The sequence below is a fragment of the Alexandromys fortis genome, unplaced genomic scaffold (assembly GCF_014885135.2).
Source record: "Alexandromys fortis isolate MF-2015 unplaced genomic scaffold, M_Fortis_MF-2015_v1.1 scaffold_412, whole genome shotgun sequence".
In the NCBI taxonomy this organism is placed as follows: Eukaryota; Metazoa; Chordata; class Mammalia; order Rodentia; family Cricetidae; genus Alexandromys; species Alexandromys fortis.
In genome coordinates, this window is record NW_026068285.1 from 375267 (window position 1) to 396394 (window position 21128).

The window sequence follows — 21128 nt, forward strand, 5'->3', positions numbered from 1 at the left end:
GAATCTCTATATCAACCACCTTACCTGCCCCATGGCTCATAGAGCATCACAGAAGGAGCAGTGATGGAAACAGCGTATGAGCTGGAGGATGGGGAGGAGGGCTGTTTCTGTGCATGAGATGGCCACTGCATTCTTTAGTTCACAGTTCCTGTGGTTATGTGCACAACAAGGCAGCCAACATTAAAGCATGGATTGGGGAGGCACTCACGAGGCTCAACCCCTAGCTTGGGGGCTGTCGGTAGGTAGGTGTTGACAGCTGAGTCATTTTCTTTGGAGGTGTAGCCACTGAGACTGTCCACACTCTACTAGATGGCTCCCATGATCATGGGCATGAGGGCAGTACCAAACGGATTCAGTGGATTATTAAAAAAAAAAAAAAAAAAGAAGGGGGAAGTGGTCCTGGACATGAAGATACATCATAAGTGTATGAAATCCTCAATAAATACATAGGACTAGTGATATAGCTAAATGGTTAAAGATGCTTCAGAACCTACATGAAGAGAACTGACTTCTGAAAGTCGTCATCTGATTTGCACGTGTGCTGTGTCACAAACCTATCCACATACACACAAACACAATAAACATGAAAATATCACCACCTTTGTCAGAACTTTAAGGGCTCAGTCCCAATCAATTCAATGTGGCCCAGCATGGTGGCACATGTCTGTACTTCTGGCATTTAGGAGGCAAAGGCAGGAAGGAAGACGGCCACAGGTTCAAGGAAGGCTAGCTTTAGTAAGTTACTACTACTTAGTACGTTCCAGGCCAGGTAGGGAGACATGAGATCCTGTCTCAGAAATCAAGAAAAAAGGAGGAGGTCGAGTGAAACTTCAAGTTATTTCTAAAGGATCAGTTCTGAATGGCTACTCAAGAAGTGTCAAAGACTGTTGTCACTATTTTAAGGCGCCATCTCTAGCCTCATTTGTCTTTAGAACACGGGGACAAAGTAAAAAGGCAATGGTCCTAAATGACAAAGGAAAGGGAGACTGGAAGGAGAGCTCCTCCCACCACCATGTTGATGCCTACTTCCACGTCTTCCTTCTATGTCATCCCCCACCTTTTGTTGGTGTTTATTTTGCTTGTGATAAGGCCTGGAATTTACAATGTGAACTAAGATGGCCTCTTAACTCATAGGCAATCCTTCTGCCTCTGCTTTCAGACTGTTAAGACTGCAAGTGTGTGCCGCCTCACCCATCTTTCCCATCTATACCTTCAAACTTGACAATATTACCCCCTTGTCTGGTATGAGAGGCCCTTCTGCATATGTGTTGTTTTTATTGGTTAATGAATAAAGCTGCTTTGGCCTACAGCAGGGCAGAATAGAGTAATATTTTCAATCCAAGCAGATAGAGGAGGAAAGAAGGCAGAGTCAGGGAGACACCATGTAGCTGCCAAAGGAGACAGACATCCTGGAACCTTGCTGGTAAACCAAGAGCCTCATGGTAATAAACAGAATAATAGAAATTGATTACTTTAAGATGTAAGTGCTAGCTAGAAATATCTTTACGCTATTGGCCAAATGGTATTGTAGTTAATATAGTTTCTGTGTGATTAGTTCAGGTCTGGAAGTCTCCGACAGCACTTGTCTACCACCTTCCAGACTGTCCTCAACCAGTCTGCACACTAAGTCGTCTCCCTGAAGCCCTGGCAGGAAGTATACTGACAAGAGACATAAAAATGGAGCACAAAAAAAGCTCGTCTTATCAATATCCATCCCCAGCAGGCAAGCAAATTGTTCTAAAAATCACGACCCCATTTAACTGACAACTACAGAAATAACACTGGCAGAAAGGCCAGGCCTTTAAAAGTGTCATTCTCTTCTTCACCGAGACCTGTGCTGCCAAATGCAGTTCTCAGGGCTCCTGTCATTCACTTCTGGAACAGTGAAGGGCAGACAGCAGGGTTTCAGAAAGTCTGAATTGTGAGCAGCAGCAGAGCTGCAGAATCAAAACAGGAAGTAACTGAAATGATTCCAGAACCAAGCGCAAATGTAAAGAATCCGCTCCAGAGGCGGCTCTGGTGGGCGGCACAGGAAGCAAAAGGAACACGGTCTATCCATTTTCGAAAAACATGGTATTATCTAGCAGTGACTCAACTGGTATGTCTCAAAGTTTCATAAATGTCACCTGCACCTTTACAAGAGAAGGTATGCTAAACTAGTATGTTTTAAAAACCTGTTTAAAAAAAGGTCAGGTGTGGTGTATGACTTTAATCCCAGCACTCAGGAGGCAGAAGCAGGATAATCTCTGTGAACATGAGGCCATCCTGGTCTAGAGAGTGAGATACAGGATAGTCAGGGCTACATAGTGAGATGCTGTCTCAAAAAATAAACAGCAAAAACAAAAACCTTTCTGTCATAATAGATAATATGTTGGTTACCAAAGCACATAAAGTATTAGCAGAAGAAAAAGTAATACATATCCAAATGATTAAGTAGTTAGCTGAAAAGAATAACAAGGACTTAATGGCTCTGTGTGTGTGTGTGTGTGCGCGCCCCGCGAGCATGTGAGATGTATGTGTGGGAGAGATTGCCATACTAAGTGTATAAAGGACAGGGGACAACTTTGTAGAATTGGCTCTCTCCTTCCCTTTACAGGCTTGCTCAACAAGGACCTTTACAAGGACTTTTTCAGTAGCCCTGTTTAATTTTTTTGTTTTGTTTTGTTTTTGTTTTTTGAGACAGAGTTTTTCTCTGTAGCTTTGGAGCCTGTCCTGGAACTAGCTATTGTAGACCAGGCTGGCCTCAAACTCACAGAGATCCGCCTGCCTCTGCCTTCCAAGTGCTGGGATTAAAGGTGTGCGCCACCACCGCCGGGCCTGTTTGATTTGTGAGACAGAGTCTTGCTATGTAGCCCAATCCAGCCTCACAAGCATCCTGCCTCAGCCTCCTAGGTACAGATTCTAGGCATATGCCACCATGACCGGCAAGCTAATGTTTTTTGAGGTGTAAATAATAAAGATAGAGAAGAAACTGAATAGACCTATAAAAACAGGTACTAGGAGAGCCAAGATACCTTGCATACACACTTTATTATCCAGTCCCACTCCTTCCACTAGCCAAATCTACCAAGTGCAGCTAAAAATGGTTCTCTTTGTTGACTACATATTAAAAATGTCTGTAGAGCCTTTAAAATCTCAATATTCAGCCTAACATGGTGATGGATGTGTGTTTGTAACCCCGGCATTTGAAAGGATGTCAGAAAGTGAATTCCAGGCTAACCTGGGGTACAACACAAGTTCTAGGACAACTTTGTTACTCAGTGGTAAGAATCTAACTCAACATTAAATAAACCAGATTAGATAGCAAAGATCAGAACAGAGATTGGAGAGATGGCTCAGAGCTTAGGAGCACTGGCTGCTCTTCCAAAGGACCTGGATTTGATCCCAGTACTGAGATGGCAGCTCACAACAGGCTATAACTCCAGTTCCAGGGAGAATCTGATGTCCTTTTCAGCCTCCACGGCATTAGCCATGCATGTGGTGCACAGACACACAGCAGGTAAAATACCCATACACATAAAATAATAATAATAAATAAACAAATTTTAAAGAAGATCTCCTATCACCAACCACCAAACACAAAACAAACAAATCAACCTTCAAACTGTATCTATCCCACAGTTATGATTTTGATGCATCTGCTTTATAATTCTCTACATAGACACAGACCTTTTTCTTGTATCATTTAAAGCTACATACATCTTTAGCCCTGATATATAACTTGTGTTTTTCAAGGTTAAGAAACTTTCCTTAATTATTTTAATTAAAATATCAATACAGCACCACTACCATGCAACCTAAACGGGCCTTGTTCTTCCCACCCCATGCCCAGCTGTAGGGCACATTCTGCTTAAGAATAAGAATTACATTGCCGGGCGATGGTGGTGCACGCCTTTAATCCCAGCACTCGGGAGGCAGAGGCAGGCAGATCTCTGTGAGTTTGAGGCCAGCCTGGTCTACAGAGCTAGTTCCAGGACAGGCTCCAAAGCCACAGAGAAACCCTGTCTCGAAGAAGAAGAAAAAAAAAAGAATTACATTTATTGGCATGTCTCTTTAGTCTTAATCTGAAAAAATTTATTTTCATGATATATTTTTTAAACTGGGTCTTAATGTGTACCCTGATTAGCCTGGAACTATGAAGACCAGGCTGACCCTAAACTCCCAGTAATCTACTTGCCTCTCCCTCCTGAGTATTGGGTCATGATAAGATTTTTTGAGTACAGGACCCTTATTATGAGAAGCACGTCCAGTTTGCCATGGATTTCCCTCATTGTGATAAGGTTATGAATCTGGCGAGCTAACTTCACAGAACATCATATCCAAAGGCAAATGGTGTCACTTTGACCTGATGTTGGTGCGGATAACACTGATTATATGGATAAAGTTCTAAACACTGCATCTGGTTTTTGTTGTTGTATTTTTTGTTTGTTTTGTCTTTTTTAGATTTTTAAATTTTTTTGTGTATATGAATGCTTTGCTTGCTACCCACAGAGATCAGAAGAGGGCAACAGATTCCCTGGGACCAGTTATAAACAGTTGTGACCCACCATATGGATGCTGTGAATTGATTATATTCAATAGGTTATAATCCATTACTCTAATCACTTTTTGTTGTTCAAGTACCCACATTTGGCCAGTGGAAGTCACTTTAAGGTGTGGGGGTCCTTGATGTCCTATCATTTTCTGAGTGGTTCCTTACTTAGAAGATACTCACCTTCAATTTAACACAGCCCTGGAATCAGTATTTGCCAAACGAGTTCTGGATCCTTTCAGTGAAAGATGGTATTTATTTATTTTTGGTTTTTTGAGAAAAGGTTTCTCCGTGTAGTTCTGGCTATTCTGGAACTCAGCCTGTGGACCAGGCTAGCCTCAAACTCAGAGATTCATCTGCCTCTGCCTCCAAATGCTGGCATTAAAGGCATGTGCCACCATTGCCTGGCTGAAAATGTTATTTAGAAACCAAGATTGAGTACTAGCTACCTACCCTTGACACCCACTCTGACTTAGAGGAAATTGGAAATTTGAGTACTTAATTAGGAACTCCCTCCACGAGTGTTAAGGTACCAAACAAAATGCGCACGGTGCATACTCAAAGGCAACTACGCGTCAAGACAGCACACCAGAAACTACTTCAAGGCAAATAAACACAAATTCTATGCCAGCAAAGTTGTCACATTCCAGCCACTGGAGGATACACACACCAGAGGAGCAGGCCAAGACACTGGAAATCAAGAGCAAGAGTGGTTGGTGCCATGCCCAGAATATTTCAACAAATATAAAACCTGATGAATACAAAACCAAAGATTTCTGACCCCGAGAAACAAAGCGAGCTCAGCTGGGTGCGTAGTAAGATGAGGACAGTGATGCTAATCTATCCATGACTGAAGGCCATCCATAGCTCTAGAAATCTGCCATCTGGAAACAATCTGGGAAAGCAGATTTTCCCAAGAAAAGTCCTTAGTTCCTAGGCCCTAACTCACGTGTAAGCCCCACATTACTGCCCACAAAGGCGATGAAGACCTGGAGGTGTAGCTTGATGGCTAGATTAGATCCCCAGCGCTGGAGAGCGAGCATAAAAAGTCCCCTACACTTTAATTACTTATTCAAACACAAATAATTGCAGAAACATCAGATTCCCAATGAGAAGATGCAAACACATATAAAAAACTTCAGAACATTCTACTTGGGGAAGGTAACCCAGCAACTTAAGTGAACAATCTGAAGACTGGACAGGTTCTACTTACCCTTCTTATTGGTTGTGAAGTACTTGGAGTCAGTCATGATTCTGGATCTTTAGAGTGTACCTATGGCAAGAGCAAAGAATGCTGTTAGCCAAAGTATGTCTCAGCAAGGCATCTGACTGACTTGAAGACCATCTATAGTTAAGACCTTTTAAACAAAAGGAGTAGCTTCTGTTAGCACCACCATTCCTGGTTCAAGCAGCCCAGGAAAGAAAAACTGCAACTTGCCTCAAGGAACTTCTAGGGCAAAGTATGCAGGACAAATGGAACAGGGTAATAACCTGAACCCCTTATGGCACTGTAGCCTCCAAGGACAAGCTTGTCACCTTTGTAAATACACCTTAGCCACTCACTCAAACATTTAAGTCACAAAGTCTTAGTGCCAAAGATTTCTCCATAACTTTCTAATCAGAATAAACCTGGTGACTCCCCTGCCTCAGCTCAAAGGCAGAAACAATTCTGCCAACCTATTAAACACTGCTGGTAAAAAGGGTCTCAAAAAATAAGAAGCCTGCCTTACTCCCAGCCCTGGAAGGTAGAGGCAGGAAGGCCAGGAGTTCAAGGTCATTCTCCTCAGCACAGCTACACAGTGACTTTGAGGTGAACCTGGAATACAGAAGACCCTGCCTCAAAAATAAAAAGGAAAGAAATGAAAGAGCTAGAAACCTTGAATACCACATAGACTACAGAAACTGTTTTGATGTTGTCACAGAGGTTTGCATTAATGCTTTCACATCTTTCTAGCAAAAATCCAGAAAATGCCATTATCAATCCATTCACAGCATCAGCTAAATAGAAAGCAGACAAATTAGGGAATTTTTTTTTTGCCTTTAAAGGTTTTTATTACTTACTTATGTATATGTGTGTGCACCTGTGTGTGTACCCATGCCAAAGAAGACCAGAACAGAAGCTGGATCCTGAAGCTAGAGTTACAGATGGCTGTGAGCCACCTGATGTGGGTGCTGTAAATTGAAACGGGGTCCTCCGCAAGAGCAGCAAGTGCTCTTAACCAGTGAGCTGCCTTGAGCTTTTTGAGACAGCTTCTGTAGCCCTGACTGGCCTGGAATTCTCTATGTAAAAGACCCTCTCCTCCTGCCCTCTGTCCAGGCACTGGGCTTACAAACATGCTACCACACACAGTTCTTTTTGGATTTTAATACAGGCCTCATGTAGCCCAAGATAGTCTCAAACTTGCTACATAGCTGGAGATGACTTGAATCCCACTTCTCCTGTCTCCACCTTCCAGGTGATGGGAATACTGGTGTGTGCCACACGACTGGTTGGGAATTCTTCACAGAACAGGCAGGAGGATCTCTGAGTTCAAGGGCAACTTAGTCTACAGATTGAATTCAAGGCCAGCCAGGGCTGCAAAGAAAGATCCTATTTCAAATAACGACAAACTTTTTTTAAGGATTTGTACTAGAAATCTTGTCTGTGAGTTTACACACACACACACACACAGAGAGAGAGAGAGAGAGAGAGAGAGAGAGAGAGAGAGAGAGAGAGAGAGAAGATGATGTGCAGAAAATCACTAGCGCCTGACAAGAGTGTTAGAAGCTGCCAGTCAAAACTTACTGTTTACACAGAATGCTGTTAAACCATTCTAAAGCCCATGGAATCATCAAAACCTCAAACTTATGATTTAAAAACAAAATCTGGAAGTTTTTCACCCAGTTACTTGGGGAAATTGCACAAAGCACTCTGCTTTCTAAAGCTAACATACACATATATAAGATTATTTTTTTCTTTTGTTTTGAGACAGGGTCTTCTCTGTGTCCTGGCAGGCTCCAAACTTGCTATAAAGACCAGACTGGCTTCATACGGTGATCCTCCTGTTTCTGCCTCACACGTGCTGCAATCACACGCGCCACTATACCCAGATAACATGACATTCTATGAGGAATTCTCAACATACTCTGCTCATAGTAAATCAGTCACCTTAAGTCATGTCTTTATTAACAGCCTACAAGTTTCATGATTTGTAGGATTCAATTCCCGCCACCCAACATGAAGACACATCACTGTAACTCTGGTTCCTGGGGATCTAAAACCCTCTTCTGGCCTCTCACACACATGGTACACTGACATATACATGGTATAACATCCAAAAACATAAAACATCAATTTTTTTTAAAAGCCTGCAACATAGATCCTAAACCAAGAATCTCTGCTCTGATGAAAAGAAATAAAGAGATATGACAGGGGAGGCTGAGGTAAGTCTAGGTAATATAATGAGACTTTGTCTCAAAAATAAAATAAAAAAATAAGGCTGGAGGTGGCTCAGCAGTGAAGAGCACTGGCTGCTCTTTCAGAGGAACTGGGTTCCGTCACCAGCTCACAACTATATCTGTAACTTCAGTTCCAGGAGACTAGAGGCCCTCTCCTGGCCTCTGGGGGCACTGAGTACACAAGTGCTATATGGACCTACATGTGGCCAAAATACCCATACACAAAATAAAATAAATAAAGAAGGGCACAGAGGTGGAGGGCTTGATCAATACATGGGAAACCCTGTGCTCAGGCCTCAGCACCAATTCAGAGCAGGGATATGGCTTAACGGTAGAGTGCTTACCTAGCAGGCATAAGACTGCTCTATCAAAAGAAAAAAAATTTTAAAAAGAGAAAAATAAGCAGGGAAATACATCACTCACTTAACTGACACCATGGTAAACAATTATGATGAAACAATCCCCTCATATAGGCAAAGAATCCTGCTGACAAGTCTATCCTTGCCTTAAGCAAAAGCAAAAACAAAAAAAAATCTCCAAGGAAAAAAATGAAAATAGTCTAAACAAAAGCAAAGAAAGAAGTAGAAAGGAAGGAATGGTGACAGACTGGATCTAAACACATTATATGCATATCTGAATATTAAATATTTAATTAAAAATGAGAAGCGGTAGTAATGGCAGAACCTTAATGTCACTGTAACTTTCAACTCAAAATAGTTAAATATATCTATTTTAAAGTGAAAAAGCCCAAGTACTTGCCAGATACACACACCAGCTTCTCCAAAGATATGAAAACTGTATCTAATATGCCTATATTAGAAACCACAGAAAAAGAGCCAGGACGGGAGCTGGAGAAAATACAACCTGCCTAGTGCTTCAAAACTCAAACTCCTACTGAAGTAAATCTTTGTTTTTCAGGAAACCCCTAGAAATAAGCAGGCCACAATGGAATCTGAACTCATAGGCACTTAAACAACGTCAAGCCTGAAAAGTCACTAGCTGATTGATGGTGTGGCCTAGGGACACTGGTAGAGAACAAAGCAGTCACCAGGCAAAGCATGTAATCACCTGCATTTGTCCTGGCCCACACTGTGATGCCAACGCCTTTCACAGGCCTCCCTGTACACGATTATAATCTATAGCAGCATAACCTAGTTTCTGCCAAATATAGACTGTCAAAGTCCCTCCCTCCAAGTCCCCAAAAGAGAAACTCAACATTGAAATAAGATTAATAGGCTGAGTATAATAAGGTCAGAAAAAAGTTAATAAGGTCTTAATTTCAAATGGTTCTCTGGGAAATGGGAACTAACACTAGCGTTGGCAAGGCGACTACGCCCTTCTTTGCATATAAAGTCACTAACCAGCCAAAGTTCGGGAACCGGAAAGCAGAAGCATCATTCCGGCAACCTCTGCTTACAAGGTTGAGAGGTGGAAAGATCCTATCTGGCCAAATGGTCAATAGCACAAGGACAATCGCACTTCAGAATAAATACCTTATCAGAAATAAAACGTAAAAGCCAGATTCATCTCCGGTTTCTATTTTAAAAACTAAGTTAATTCATTAATATAGCATTATACTTTAAAAAAGCCCAATAATTATGAAAATGCCAAGGTATTTTGGGAAACAAGCCTGGGAGGAAAGAAAAAAGGGGATGGTATCCTCTCTGAATATTCCTTGTCTGACTTGGTTCGAACTTGGGCCTAAGGCATAATAGTTTAAAATGATGGTCCTTTTCAGAAGAAAAGGATGTAAGGGAACTTCTTTGAGGCCTCATTGGTCAAAACATTTGCTTTATATTAAGTTTAATCACCCACCTTTAGGGAGGCTGTTTGCAGAACACACTCCCCTTCATTTCTCGGGAGTCTGCCCTGCAAGACACCCGCAACCAGCTCCAGTTTTACACCTCAATTAGTCACCACTGAGCTGTGTTACCCTCCCTGCACCGCCTTCACCTGCCGCTTTCTATTATTACTCTCTAAGTGCACCCTAAGGCTAAGCACAACTACACAAGGAAGGCAATTAATAATTTAAGTGCTCCTCACTGAGAGCACTTTCGAAGTCAACTTGCCTTTCTGAACTTATTGTGTGTCCTTTGTCTTTTAAACCACAATGGTTGCAAAACTGTTTGGCGATTCAAACCCCCCCTCTCCCTTCTAAAAGTTAAAAAAAAATTCAATGAAGCATCCATGACACATCCATGCTACTTCATAATGAAGTAAATAACCTGAGTTTTATAGGAGCCCTCCCCTAAACAGAAGGCTGCTCAGAAAGCTAATGCATTCTGTGAATTCAAAGAATAAAGAAATAGCAGGAAATTCCAGTTTTTTCACTTCTAGTAGCATTTACAACCTTGCTCAAACTAGACTGCTCCTGATAACTACAGGGAAGAAAAGAGGAGAAAAAAAAATTTCGGACTAAGATTTACTTCCATTGGCTTCCCCCTCTCACACAGGGGGTCAATTATACAGGTTTCACCTTCCTTCCTCGAAGTACATTTAGTCCCCTTTTCTCTTTACCAGTCAAGACTCTGGAGATCTGTTCAGTTTTCAGCAGGTAGGGAGAGGTGCCTCTAAACCCCAAATACGGGCGACAAGAGGTTTCCGTGGCCAAACCGTCGAGGGAATCCTTTCTCCCTTTGCTGTGCCGGACACGTCCCGGCTTCTCAATGAACAGTTGACAAACGGGAAAGCAGGGAGGTTCTCCCTCGGCCTCCAGCCGCTAGCGGCCACACCCCTGGCCTCAGCCCTCTCCCACTGGGGCGCTCCGGAGCCCCCAACTACCAGCTGCTGCACCCGACCGGGCCACCACGGCCACCGCGGAGGAGGCACTTTCTCCAGGCTTCCCCCTCACAACGGTCACACCCGAGGACTCCCTCCATCCTCAACCGTCACGCTCCGCGGATCTCTCTTTCCTCCCGCGCCTACGACCGGGCTTGGGGTTCCCCTCCCTCACAACCACCCCCAGTCAGTCAGGGACACACCCCAAAGCCAGCCGCCTTGAACTTACCGGAGGCAAGGGCGGGGTGGCGGCGGCAGCCGGAGAGCACAGCCCGGGTGGTGGTGTAATGGTTTCCTGCCCGTCACGATTCTCTCTAGATCTAAGCCACTGCGCAAAACCCAATTTGCCAGGGACAAAGATGGTGGGCCGGAAGCTTTGGCGTAAGAGAATCTCGCCGCGTGACGTCATCCGGGTGCGCGGAAGAACCGAACAACCAGGCTGTGTCTCTGTTGCCCCGGCAACGGAAAGGTTTCCGTATCTCTGGGTCAGGGAATTGCCTATCGATCAAGGTTTTGAAAGCCAAAGTGGCTTTCCCAAAGGATATGCTAAATTAGTGGATATTCTCGGCATTTATTTCCGTGAACAAGAATTTTGTAAAGTCTGGGTGAGATACCCTATTTTCTTAAACACAAACCTCAGGTAATCTGTCGGACTCAGAAGTCTGTAGGCTATAGAAACCGACTGACTACATGACCAGAGGAACTAGGAGATAGCGACTTAAAGAGTCTAAGAAATATTCAGAGCTGAGTTCGAATCTCCATATTGAATATCACTGGGGAAACTTAATAGCGCCCCATCCCACCCCACCCTGCTCACGCCCTTCGTCTTGGTACTTAAGTGGTGTAAGCTACCACTTTAAAAACAAGAAACACGTGTCAGACGATGTCGCTTAGGGTAGCCAGCAACTGGAACCCCTCTTGCTTCTGCCTCTAGCGTGCTGGAACTCATCTTTTTTTGAACTTTGAATCTATATACCTTAGAGGCTCTTCTGCCCTGCTGCTTTTGGCTTCTCTCACTTCACCATTAAACAAATATTTATTAAGGACTACTACAGAAATCCAACTTTTTTATTTTTGTAACAGTCCTAGCTGTCCTGAAACTCGTTTTGTAGAGCAAGCTGGCTTTGAACTCACAGAAATCGAAGCAAGCCTGGTCCACAGTGAGTTCCAGTACAGTCAGGGCTACACAAAGAAGTCCTTTCTCAAAAAAAAACAAAACAAAACAACAACAACAAAAGTATAATCAAGTTTAGCTACTTTTTGAGAATGTATTACATAATTTCCTATGTACATATTTATTATATATTTAAGATCTCCAAAACTGATGGTCAGGCTTAGCCTTTAATGCCTTCTAAAAGAAAGGTCAATCACTTATGTGTCTTCTATTAAACTACACATTTGAGAGTGAGGTTTTTGATGTATTATTTGTTTACTAAAACATGGCACATTACCAAAGTAAAATAAAAATTGACACCATTTTTTTTCTCAGAACTGGGGATGGATCCTAGGGCTTCATACATGTTGGGCAAATACTGTACCAATGAGTTATATCCCCAACCATGACATACTATTTTTAACTCTGTTCCTTTTCTCATGTAATAATCAGCTTCCTTTTTAAAGAGTAATTTCATAGATCCATTCATCTAGATGTCTTGTTCTTCTAAGAATGAAATGAGACTCTAAACCAAGATTATTCAACTGGATTTTCTTTTTTCTCCTCCTTCCTCTCCCCCCCCCTTTTCATTTTTCAAGATAAGATCTCACTGCCCAATCTCTCAGGTGCTGAGATTACCTGTGGGTGCCAGCACTTCCTGTCAGTTAAAACTGGACTCACCAGCACAGCAGCGCTTGATACTCATTCATTGTAACAAGGTTACCTGGATGAAATTTTGCTAATTCCTGCTATGGAACTCTAAAATGGTTAAATAGTCCTGTTCTTTTTGGGCTATCTTATTTTTGTGAGTATGGGCTACATAGTGATTACCAAACCAGCCATGGACAGGTACACAGCAAGAAACATTTTAAAGCTAAAATAAACATTTTTTAAAAAAAGTTACCTTTTAGTAATTCAAAAGTTGCACTTCCTGACAACTATTTTAGTAAAGTATAAATCATATTCTAGAACTATAAAGGTAACTTCTAAAATTGAAACAACTAAGCCCAACCTTAAAACGGTTCTCATTGTATAAACCAATTGCCTACTTTTACACTCTAAGATCCTAAGGTCTTTTTAGCCAAGGAACTGGCAGTTATCAGGGAGACGGTGAACTCGTCCAAATTCCATTAACCTCCACCCACAACTCAAACGAAGTAAAGTATACAATCTGGACTTTGCAAACCCTTTGGCAGATTACTTTTTGTATACAAACCCTAGTCTATCAAAACTCCGCTCCCGCTAGACTATCAGGATTGCTACAGTGTATTGGTGTCGCTAACAAGGCATATCTACTGGCCCGGAGGGCAGGAACAAATTTCTTCTAGCAGAATGTGTCTAGAGTAGTAACTTAATTTTACACATGGAAGACAATTTAAGCTACCAGCCTAAGCTACCAGTAAGAAAAGTAATCGTCCTAATTCTGGTGAATAATGAAAGACCCCCAGCTTACAGTTTGCAGCTTCAGCCACCTCACAAATATCCTGCTTTGCAGCCAGAGGCCCTGACCTCACAAATATCCTGCTTTGCAGCCAGAGACCCTGACCTCACTCTGTACTTAAATTGTTTGTCAAGAGCCTTGTAAAATGATGTTACAGCAGTTAAGCTGGGGTCCTATATAGGGGGAATTGTTTCTTTTGTAAACTGCTGATATTTTAGGCATCCTATTTTCCTACGCGACCGGGATGAAAGTGGCTAGCTGCAGGTCCTGAGAGGGTCCTGAGGGTCTCAAGCAAACAGGATGTTCTCATGAGAGCCGGCTAGCTGCAGGTTTGGGGGGGGGGGGGTCTGTAGGGTCTTTCAGATGGGGTGTCGGGCAGGGGCCCCAGCTCTGCAGAGAGGCTGGAGTTTGGCCCTCCACCGAAGCCTCCGCGCAGAGATGACCAGGAACAAACCCACCCACCACACTAGCCAGTCGCCTCATTAAAGTCAGGAGGACGGAAGCGGAAGTCCCGGTTGGTCATAGAGTTCCCTGGTTCCGGCTCAGAGCCACAGTCGATGCTAGAGCGCCTGTCTTCCGCCCGAGGTGCGGAGGTCCTCGGAGCTTCTGTTTCCGGGTGCGGCGTCTGTCACAAAGCCTAGACCTCCCTTCGCAGGTGGCGTCACGGTCCTCTGCACCGCGCCCGAGGTCAGTAAGCAAGGACGGGCGCTTCCCAGCGTGCGGCGGGCGCCGGGCCTAGCAGCTCCGAACTGCACCTCGAGCGACACGTTCCTTGGCTCACACCTGGCTCCGAGTCACGGTCTGCCCTGTGAGGTGCAGCATTTGACAAGTCATTCCCCAACCCCCACATGCCACGTCCCGAGCTTCGGAATTAATTCACAGCCCTCAATTTTGAGACTCCCTCCCCTCGGCCTCCATAAGTCTTTTTTTTTTTTTTTAAACCCCAGTTGAGTTTGCTCGTGTAAAATTAAATTTGGAGTTTCGGGTGCCATGCAGAAAGATTAAGACTCAGCACCCGTTTGGTAGAAATCAAGTTCATGCTCCTTAGAGTGTTTGTGGGAAACGTGACTCCCAGTACACACAGGATACTATGGCTGAGCACGGGGCTCATATCACAACTGCTTCGGTGGCGGACGACCATCCATCCATCTTTGAAGTGGTAGCGCAGGACAGTTTAATGACAGCGGTGCGACCCGCTCTTCAGCACGTGGTCAAGGTAAGGTGTTATTCCTCTGAAAGGTTTCAGGAGCGAGTGGCTACAACTCAAAACACCTTATTAGTAGTTAAGAGTTTGCAATGACCAAAGTGTCATTCATATCCATGGCTTAATTTGCATCCAAAGAGCCCTGTACAGTTTCTAGGACCTCAGGGAGCTTAGGCTATACCCCCAAAGCGAGTTATTTCAGCTAGGTGTGTTGACTTTAGAAAGAATAAGCTAATGTGAACACAAACGGAAGACGGTCCTGAAATGAATCTTGTTTTTTGCTTCAGGTTCTTGCAGAATCCAATCCTGCACACTATGGCTTCTTCTGGAGGTGGTTTGACGAAATCTTCACCCTGCTAGACCTTCTGCTCCAGCAACATTACCTTTCCAGAACCAGTGCCTCATTTTCTGAACATTTCTATGGCTTAAAGCGGATTGTAGCAGGGAGCTCACAGCAGCTCCAGCGACCAGCCAGCGCTGGGCTTCCCAGGGAGCACCTTTGGAAGTCCACCGTGTTCCTAGTTCTTCTACCCTATCTGAAAGTGAAGCTGGAGAAGCTGGCTTCTAGCTTGAGAGAGGAGGACGAATACTCTATTCACCCCCCTTCTTCTCACTGGAAACGATTCTACAGAGCCTTCCTGGCGGCCTACCCATTTGTTAACATGGCCTGGGAAGGCTGGTTTCTTACACAGCAACTTAGATACATCCTAGGAAAAGCGGAGCATCACTCGCCCCTGCTGAAACTGGCTGGAGTTCGGCTAGGTCGACTGACAGCTCAGGACATGCAAGCTATTGCACACAGACTCTCTGAAGCCAGTGCGATGCAGGACCCCGTCAGAAGGTAAGACCTCAACGTTGTCTAAAACCCTTCCGTTAACAAGATTTAAAGTTGTACGTCAATCATCCGGTTAGCACCAGTTATTAATGACATGACATTGTCATAGCAAAATCACTCCTCACATCCATAAACAAGGACCACCTTTCTGGTAATGTTTCTCATAATAGGTACACCTTGCTGCGTGCCTGGTGTATGCAAGGCTCCATGGGAGGTATTTACTTTGTGTACATTATCTTATGCCTCATCACAGACTGCTAAGTTAAATGCAATGGCTTCAGTGAATAGTTGGGGAACCAACAGATAGAAGACGCAGAACCAAGACTCAATGCAGAACAAACAATTCTAAATAATGTTTTCCTTTTTCTTTTTTTGAGACAGGGTTTCTCTGTGAAACAGTCCTAATTGTCCTGGAACTTGCTCTTGTAGACCAGGCTGGCCTAGAACTCACAGAGATCCACCTGCCTCTGCCTCCCGAGTGCTGGGATTAAAGGTGTGCGGCACCACCGGCCTGGCTTAAATGTTCTTATCCATGATGCTACACCACCTCTAGCAATGCTTATTCTCCCAAAAGTTCAAAGATAGATACATCTCTTCGCCGCTAAATTCCTTTTTAGGTCAAATATTTCTTTTTCTTGGTGAATTATCTTCCATCTTAAAATTCTATAAATTCATCTTTAATGCCTTCCTCAGATCAAAGCCTAATCCTTTGTTGTTAAAAACAGCTGGGGGCACTAGAGAGAAGGCACAGTGGTTGTGTGAACGGCAAGCACGGCTTGCTCTTCCAGAGGATCGGAGATCAATGCCCAGCAGCCACATTTGGCAGCTCACAGCTGCCTATGACTCCAGATCTTCTGACCCGACTGGTACCTGCATGCACATATAGACAAGCAGACACAAACATACAAGAAACCTTTCCTTAGGTGTACACCTAGCAGTCGGTGAGAGTGAACTGTTTACAACAGACCCTCCAGTCCAGGAGCGCTCCATCTCCAACCCAGTGACTCCCTGGAACTGCACTTGGTGACTCTGTGCTCACACCCAAATAAGCTATTTTCTCTGCCCTTTGCTCTCTTTCCCAACAGCGTTGGTGAGAGGATAAAGTCGGCTCTGAAGAAAGCTGTGGGAGGTGTCGCCTTGTCCCTCTCCACAGGCCTTTCCGTGGGGGTGTTCTTCCTGCAGTTCCTTGACTGGTGGTACTCTTCTGAGAACCAAGAAACCATCAAATCACTGACCGCCCTGCCTACCCCACCGCCACCCGTACACCTAGACTACAACCCGGATTCGCCCCTGTTACCCAAATTGAAGACAGTGTGCCCGCTGTGTCGTAAAACCCGGGTGAATGATACAGTTCTTGCCACCTCTGGCTATGTGTTCTGTTACCGATGTGTATTTAATTATGTGAGGAGTCACCAAGCCTGCCCCATCACTGGCTATCCCACGGAAGTCCAGCATCTAATTAAACTCTACTCTCCAGAGAACTGAACGAGATCAGCAGAGCATCTCACAGCTCAAGTTCTGGACTGTAGGCCGAAAGATTGTTTCAGTGTGGCAAACAACACTGATACTTCCCTAATTCATAACTGCAGTAATTTTCAGTAACTATATGGATTCCTTTAAAAGGACACATCCACTTGATCCTAACTTTTTGCTCTCTACCAAGCTGGTTAAGCAGGAGAATCAGGATTACAGGCGGTGTGAGGGCCAATGTGGACGTGGATTAAAGAAGGCTTCTAAGTGTTGCTTGTCCTCAAGAGGAGGGTTTTCAGTTGAATGTGGCAGCTGAAATATGTGTCTTATCTGCACCCAGAAGGCAGAGACAGGATTGAGTTCAAGGCCACCAGAGGGAGACTGTCAAAACAGTAAAATGAAAGTGAGAGGCTATGATTAAGGACACAAGCTCACAGGCAAACCCAGGTTAGACCTTACACGACAGGTGGTCTGGTAAACAGGCCTTCTCTTTAGAAGATATTTCTTTACCCGTGAAGAAGTAGCGTGTAGTCTTCATCAGACTACATACAATACGAAACACGGACTTCTTTCTAGAAATACTTAAGGACATTTTAGAGAAACCACCCCATCCAAATACCTTGACTTACTAACATACATCTGCTAATTATCAGCATTTGAAGATTCCTTCATGAGCCCACACCTGTCTCTCTTGGGAAACAGATTAAAGAAAAACAGGATTTGTTTAAAGGGAGGAGTCTGGAAATTTCCAAGTGAATGAAAGCTAGCGAGCAATGGTGAGATGCAGTAAATACTTATGGAATGTTTACCTAGTGAATACTCAGTGAGGAGCAAAAGCTTTCTTTCCCCTTGCTCAGCTGACAGTTTGCTCAATTGACGTGAATCATCCTAGGTATTATGAAAGTTTCTATGAAACATTTAAGTAAATTTTAACAATACATGATTCTGGGAAAGAATTGTTCCATGCTGTCATGATTACTTCAGGGGTTTAAAATAAATTTTCATACAGATCACCTTTGACTTCTTGAAGTATTCCTGTATTGATTAAAGTTTTGCTTATTAAAAAGACAAATCCAATAATCAGAAAAAATTCTGTTCTAACAACAATATTGCCTTGTATGAAATAGCATTTACCAGAAACACAACAGATCAGTTGCCTATTTAGAAAATTTATGACAAGCTGATGAAAAATGGCTTTTGGAAAATCTTTAATGTAGGATGAATGAAAATAATTTGTAAATGCCTGGTATAATACTGTGACTCATATTCTCTGGCACCAGGAAGATGAAACAACTTTATTAGCTTTTAAAATGGACAGACCATCCTGTGGACTAAAAATATTAGTGTTCACATATACCAGAAGGAGAGATCATGGTCTTTTACAAGCTCTGATAAAACCTATCATAACAAAGGTCTAACCCAAACAAATACCATAGTTTATTACAACACTTTTAATACAGTCAATGAAGAATTGGTTCCGATTCAGGGCAGAAAGGATGAATCCTCCATGAAGTTTTCAACCCTGATTTCTCACCTGGACCTAAGAAGGAAAACATGAAAGTATCAGTAATTCAAGGCTACAGAAGAATACACATAAACTAGGACCCACACAGGTTCAAATACACCTGGTGGCCGGACAAGCACAATCAGCTCAGAGAGAAGATTAAGGGGTCATGCCCTGGTCAGAGCCAGCGCCAGAGCAATGGCAATACCAGGTCAGACTATACTTCACTCATCATTGCGTCATCTCATTTAACCTCCCTGGGTGACCGAGGATGCCTACTTTCATACCCAAAAAGAATTTAGACTTGCATACCAAAAGAGCTACTTAGATTTTTAGAAATACTTTCCGCTATGCGGTAAGTAATTGCTATACAAAAATAAAAACTTAAGTTGTGTTTGTGGGCAGGGTACTTTTCTGTTTTCACAACACAGAAGAGTGAGACACCACTCAGAAATTTTTTTAGAGCCAGCCATGGTGGTACATGCCTTTAATCTCAGCACTTGGGCGGCAAAGGACTGTTGAATCTCTGTGAGTTTTCGGTCTACATAATTCCAGGACAGCCCTCAGAGCTAGATAGCAAGACCCTGTCTCAACAACAAAAATTTTTGTTATTTAAGTGAGTCCAATCTCTACCTATTTGGACAAAATCTTAGGGATATCTGTGAAGAGTCTTATAGCCTAATTTAAAGTAATAGCTGTAGAAAAGATTCTCTACAAAATTATAAATCAATTAACATGGAATTCAGCTGCTATCAAAAATAAAAAAAAATATAGTCAAAATGCTTGTAGTTCCAGCTACTCTAGAGGGTCAGACAGGAGGCTCACTTGAGCACAGGAGTTAGAGGCCTGAGCAAAGCAGGAAGACCTACAGTGAACAAACTATTCAACACAAACTTTTCTATCAGAATCTTCTAATTTTAGTTCAAAATCTCTGAGAGGCTAGGCTCTGCTAACGCTCTATAGCAATTAACAGCAGAATGAGGAAGAGAATTGGTCTGAATGCCAGTTTTCTATTTTTCTACCTCTTAACTTCTTAACTCCTGCCCTTTCCTAACATAGGAGAAACTAATGGCACCGGGGAGATGTCTCAGCATTTAAGAACACTAGTACCTCTTGCATAGGACCAGTAACTGACTTTAAACCCATCACCTTGACAACATTGTGATTCAATGGGTCTCCTGTCTCTAGTTTCCCTGGGCTCCAACACATATACACAGACCAAAAAACTATAAAAGTGTGATTCAGCAGCTACAAGCATCCAATTACTCCCCATGGCCCAGGAAATAAAATCCAAATTTCTTTGCTTGGCATTCCAAGGGATTTCAAAACCACAAGTGAAGCCACAGGTCAAGTCCCAGAACCATCACAACAAAAACAACCCCCAAACAAAAACAAAATTCATGCCAGGTGTAGTGGTGTATACACCTGAAATCCTACTGCTTTGGGAGGCTGAGGCAGAAGAATCCCAAGTTTGAGGCCAGCATGGGCAATACAGACCCTGTATTTAAAAAACAAAACAAAACTTAAAATCCAAATTAATCCACATTTGTTCTTACCTAATTAATAGCATAACCCTAACAACTCTTATAGACCACCCAACCCAGATTATCTGTAACTTCTTAGATCTACTCTATTTGGCCTGTGCCTTCCCTCCCATGGAAACCCTTCCTCCAGCTCAGTTCTGCCTCCCCAGTTGTGACCCTCCGAACTGCCACTTTATGCATGAGGCTTTATCCCAATTAATCCCAAAGGAAGGCTCCGATCTTCTGAATTACGGAAGCAGAGTTCGTGGAACCAATTCCATTTAAAGATTCCCTACAGGGCTGGAGAGGTGGCTCAGAGGTTAAGAGCATTGCCTGCTCTTCCAAAGGTCCTGAGTTCAATTCCCAGCAACCATATGTTGGCTCACAACCATCTGTAATAGGTCTGGTGCCCTCTTCTGGCCTGCAGGCATACACACAGACAGAATATTGTATACATAACAAACATAAATATTAAAAAAAAAAAAAGATCCCTACAGACATGGGAACTGAACCCAAGCTCCTGCCATGCCCAGCACGTTCCCTAGTTCTCTGTCTCTACACACTCCACCTGAAGCTTCTTCCCGCTCTTCATGTGAGAATGGCTGGGTATGGTATACTGCTGGAGCTACTGAGATGTCTCCTTTTCTGTTAACTGCCCTGAACTGCCTTAGTTTCCTCTGACCTCCAGTTTTCTCTGCCATCACAGCAATCATCACCCACTAACTACGCAGTAGTTCAACAGTCCGTCCCCCGCGCCCCAGCTCCATCTTCCCCACCAGCCCTATCTCACTGATTTCGATGCTGACTCTTACGAGTCTGAATACAGGAGTTCAATAAATGACCTCAGTCAGCCCTATGGTCCTCGATTAGAAAAGTAGCACAATTTACAATGCCAGCTTACCTCCAACCGGTCACGCGGGCAAGGACCACACCTCGGGTATCTCCAAGTTCTCATTCGCCTATCCTCTAACACATGGCGCTCTGCACAGATCCCTCTGCTGGCCAGCGAGTGCTCACACACAGTACCTCCTCAAAGCAAAAAAGAGATAAAGTCCAAACCCCACCAACTTCGAGAGCCATCCTTGGTGGGGAAGAAGACTGAGGCCAGGGTGGGACCTTGAATCGGCACCCAGCCTGGACTCCTCATTCCGCAGTCTTGGACCAAGACTGTCGGGAAACACCTCCCGTCTGCAGAGGGTGACGGAACCCAGTTCTGGGACACTGCGACCTGGCCACACATGATCACCGCGC

The 21128-nt window shown here is 43.6% G+C and overlaps 2 protein-coding genes and 1 non-coding gene across 4 annotated transcripts in view; 1 reads left to right on the plus strand and 2 right to left on the minus strand.

Moving 5' to 3' along the window:
• The window catches only part of Ap2b1 (adaptor related protein complex 2 subunit beta 1), a 106353-nt gene extending 95215 nt beyond the window's left edge, over positions 1-11138 (minus strand). For both annotated transcript variants that reach the window (XM_050132234.1, XM_050132233.1), the window contains exons 1-2: positions 10977-11138; positions 5745-5804 (exon numbers count right to left, since the gene is read on the minus strand). In XM_050132234.1, coding sequence (XP_049988191.1) covers positions 5745-5781 — 37 coding nt within the window. In that variant the 5' untranslated portion in view covers positions 5782-5804; positions 10977-11138. The remainder of the gene's footprint in view (positions 1-5744; positions 5805-10976) is intronic.
• Positions 11139-13914: 2776 nt separating this feature from the next.
• Pex12 (peroxisomal biogenesis factor 12) lies at positions 13915-17870 on the plus strand. The gene is made up of 3 exons (XM_050132245.1): positions 13915-14557; positions 14833-15386; positions 16466-17870. Exons 1-3 carry the CDS (start codon positions 14432-14434, stop codon positions 16863-16865), a joined length of 1080 nt encoding a protein of 359 aa, XP_049988202.1. The 5' UTR covers positions 13915-14431; the 3' UTR covers positions 16866-17870.
• A 627-nt stretch (positions 17871-18497) lies between these two features.
• Positions 18498-18594, minus strand: LOC126494828 (Z30 small nucleolar RNA). The gene has a single exon (XR_007590078.1). It is a non-coding gene; the product is annotated as a Z30 small nucleolar RNA (small nucleolar RNA).
• Between the last annotated feature and the right edge of the window lie 2534 nt (positions 18595-21128).

What these genes read in the sequence shown, in the direction of transcription:
- Pex12 (XM_050132245.1), top strand. Translation starts at nt 14,432, where the DNA reads ATGGCTGAGCACGGGGCTCATATCACAACTGCTTCGGTGGCGGACGAC. An exon ending in CTCTTCAGCACGTGGTCAAG is followed by an intron (nt 14,558 to 14,832) that starts GTAAGGTGTTAT and finishes TTTTTGCTTCAG; the next exon opens with GTTCTTGCAGAATCCAATCC. An exon ending in ATGCAGGACCCCGTCAGAAG is followed by an intron (nt 15,387 to 16,465) that starts GTAAGACCTCAA and finishes CTTTCCCAACAG; the next exon opens with CGTTGGTGAGAGGATAAAGT.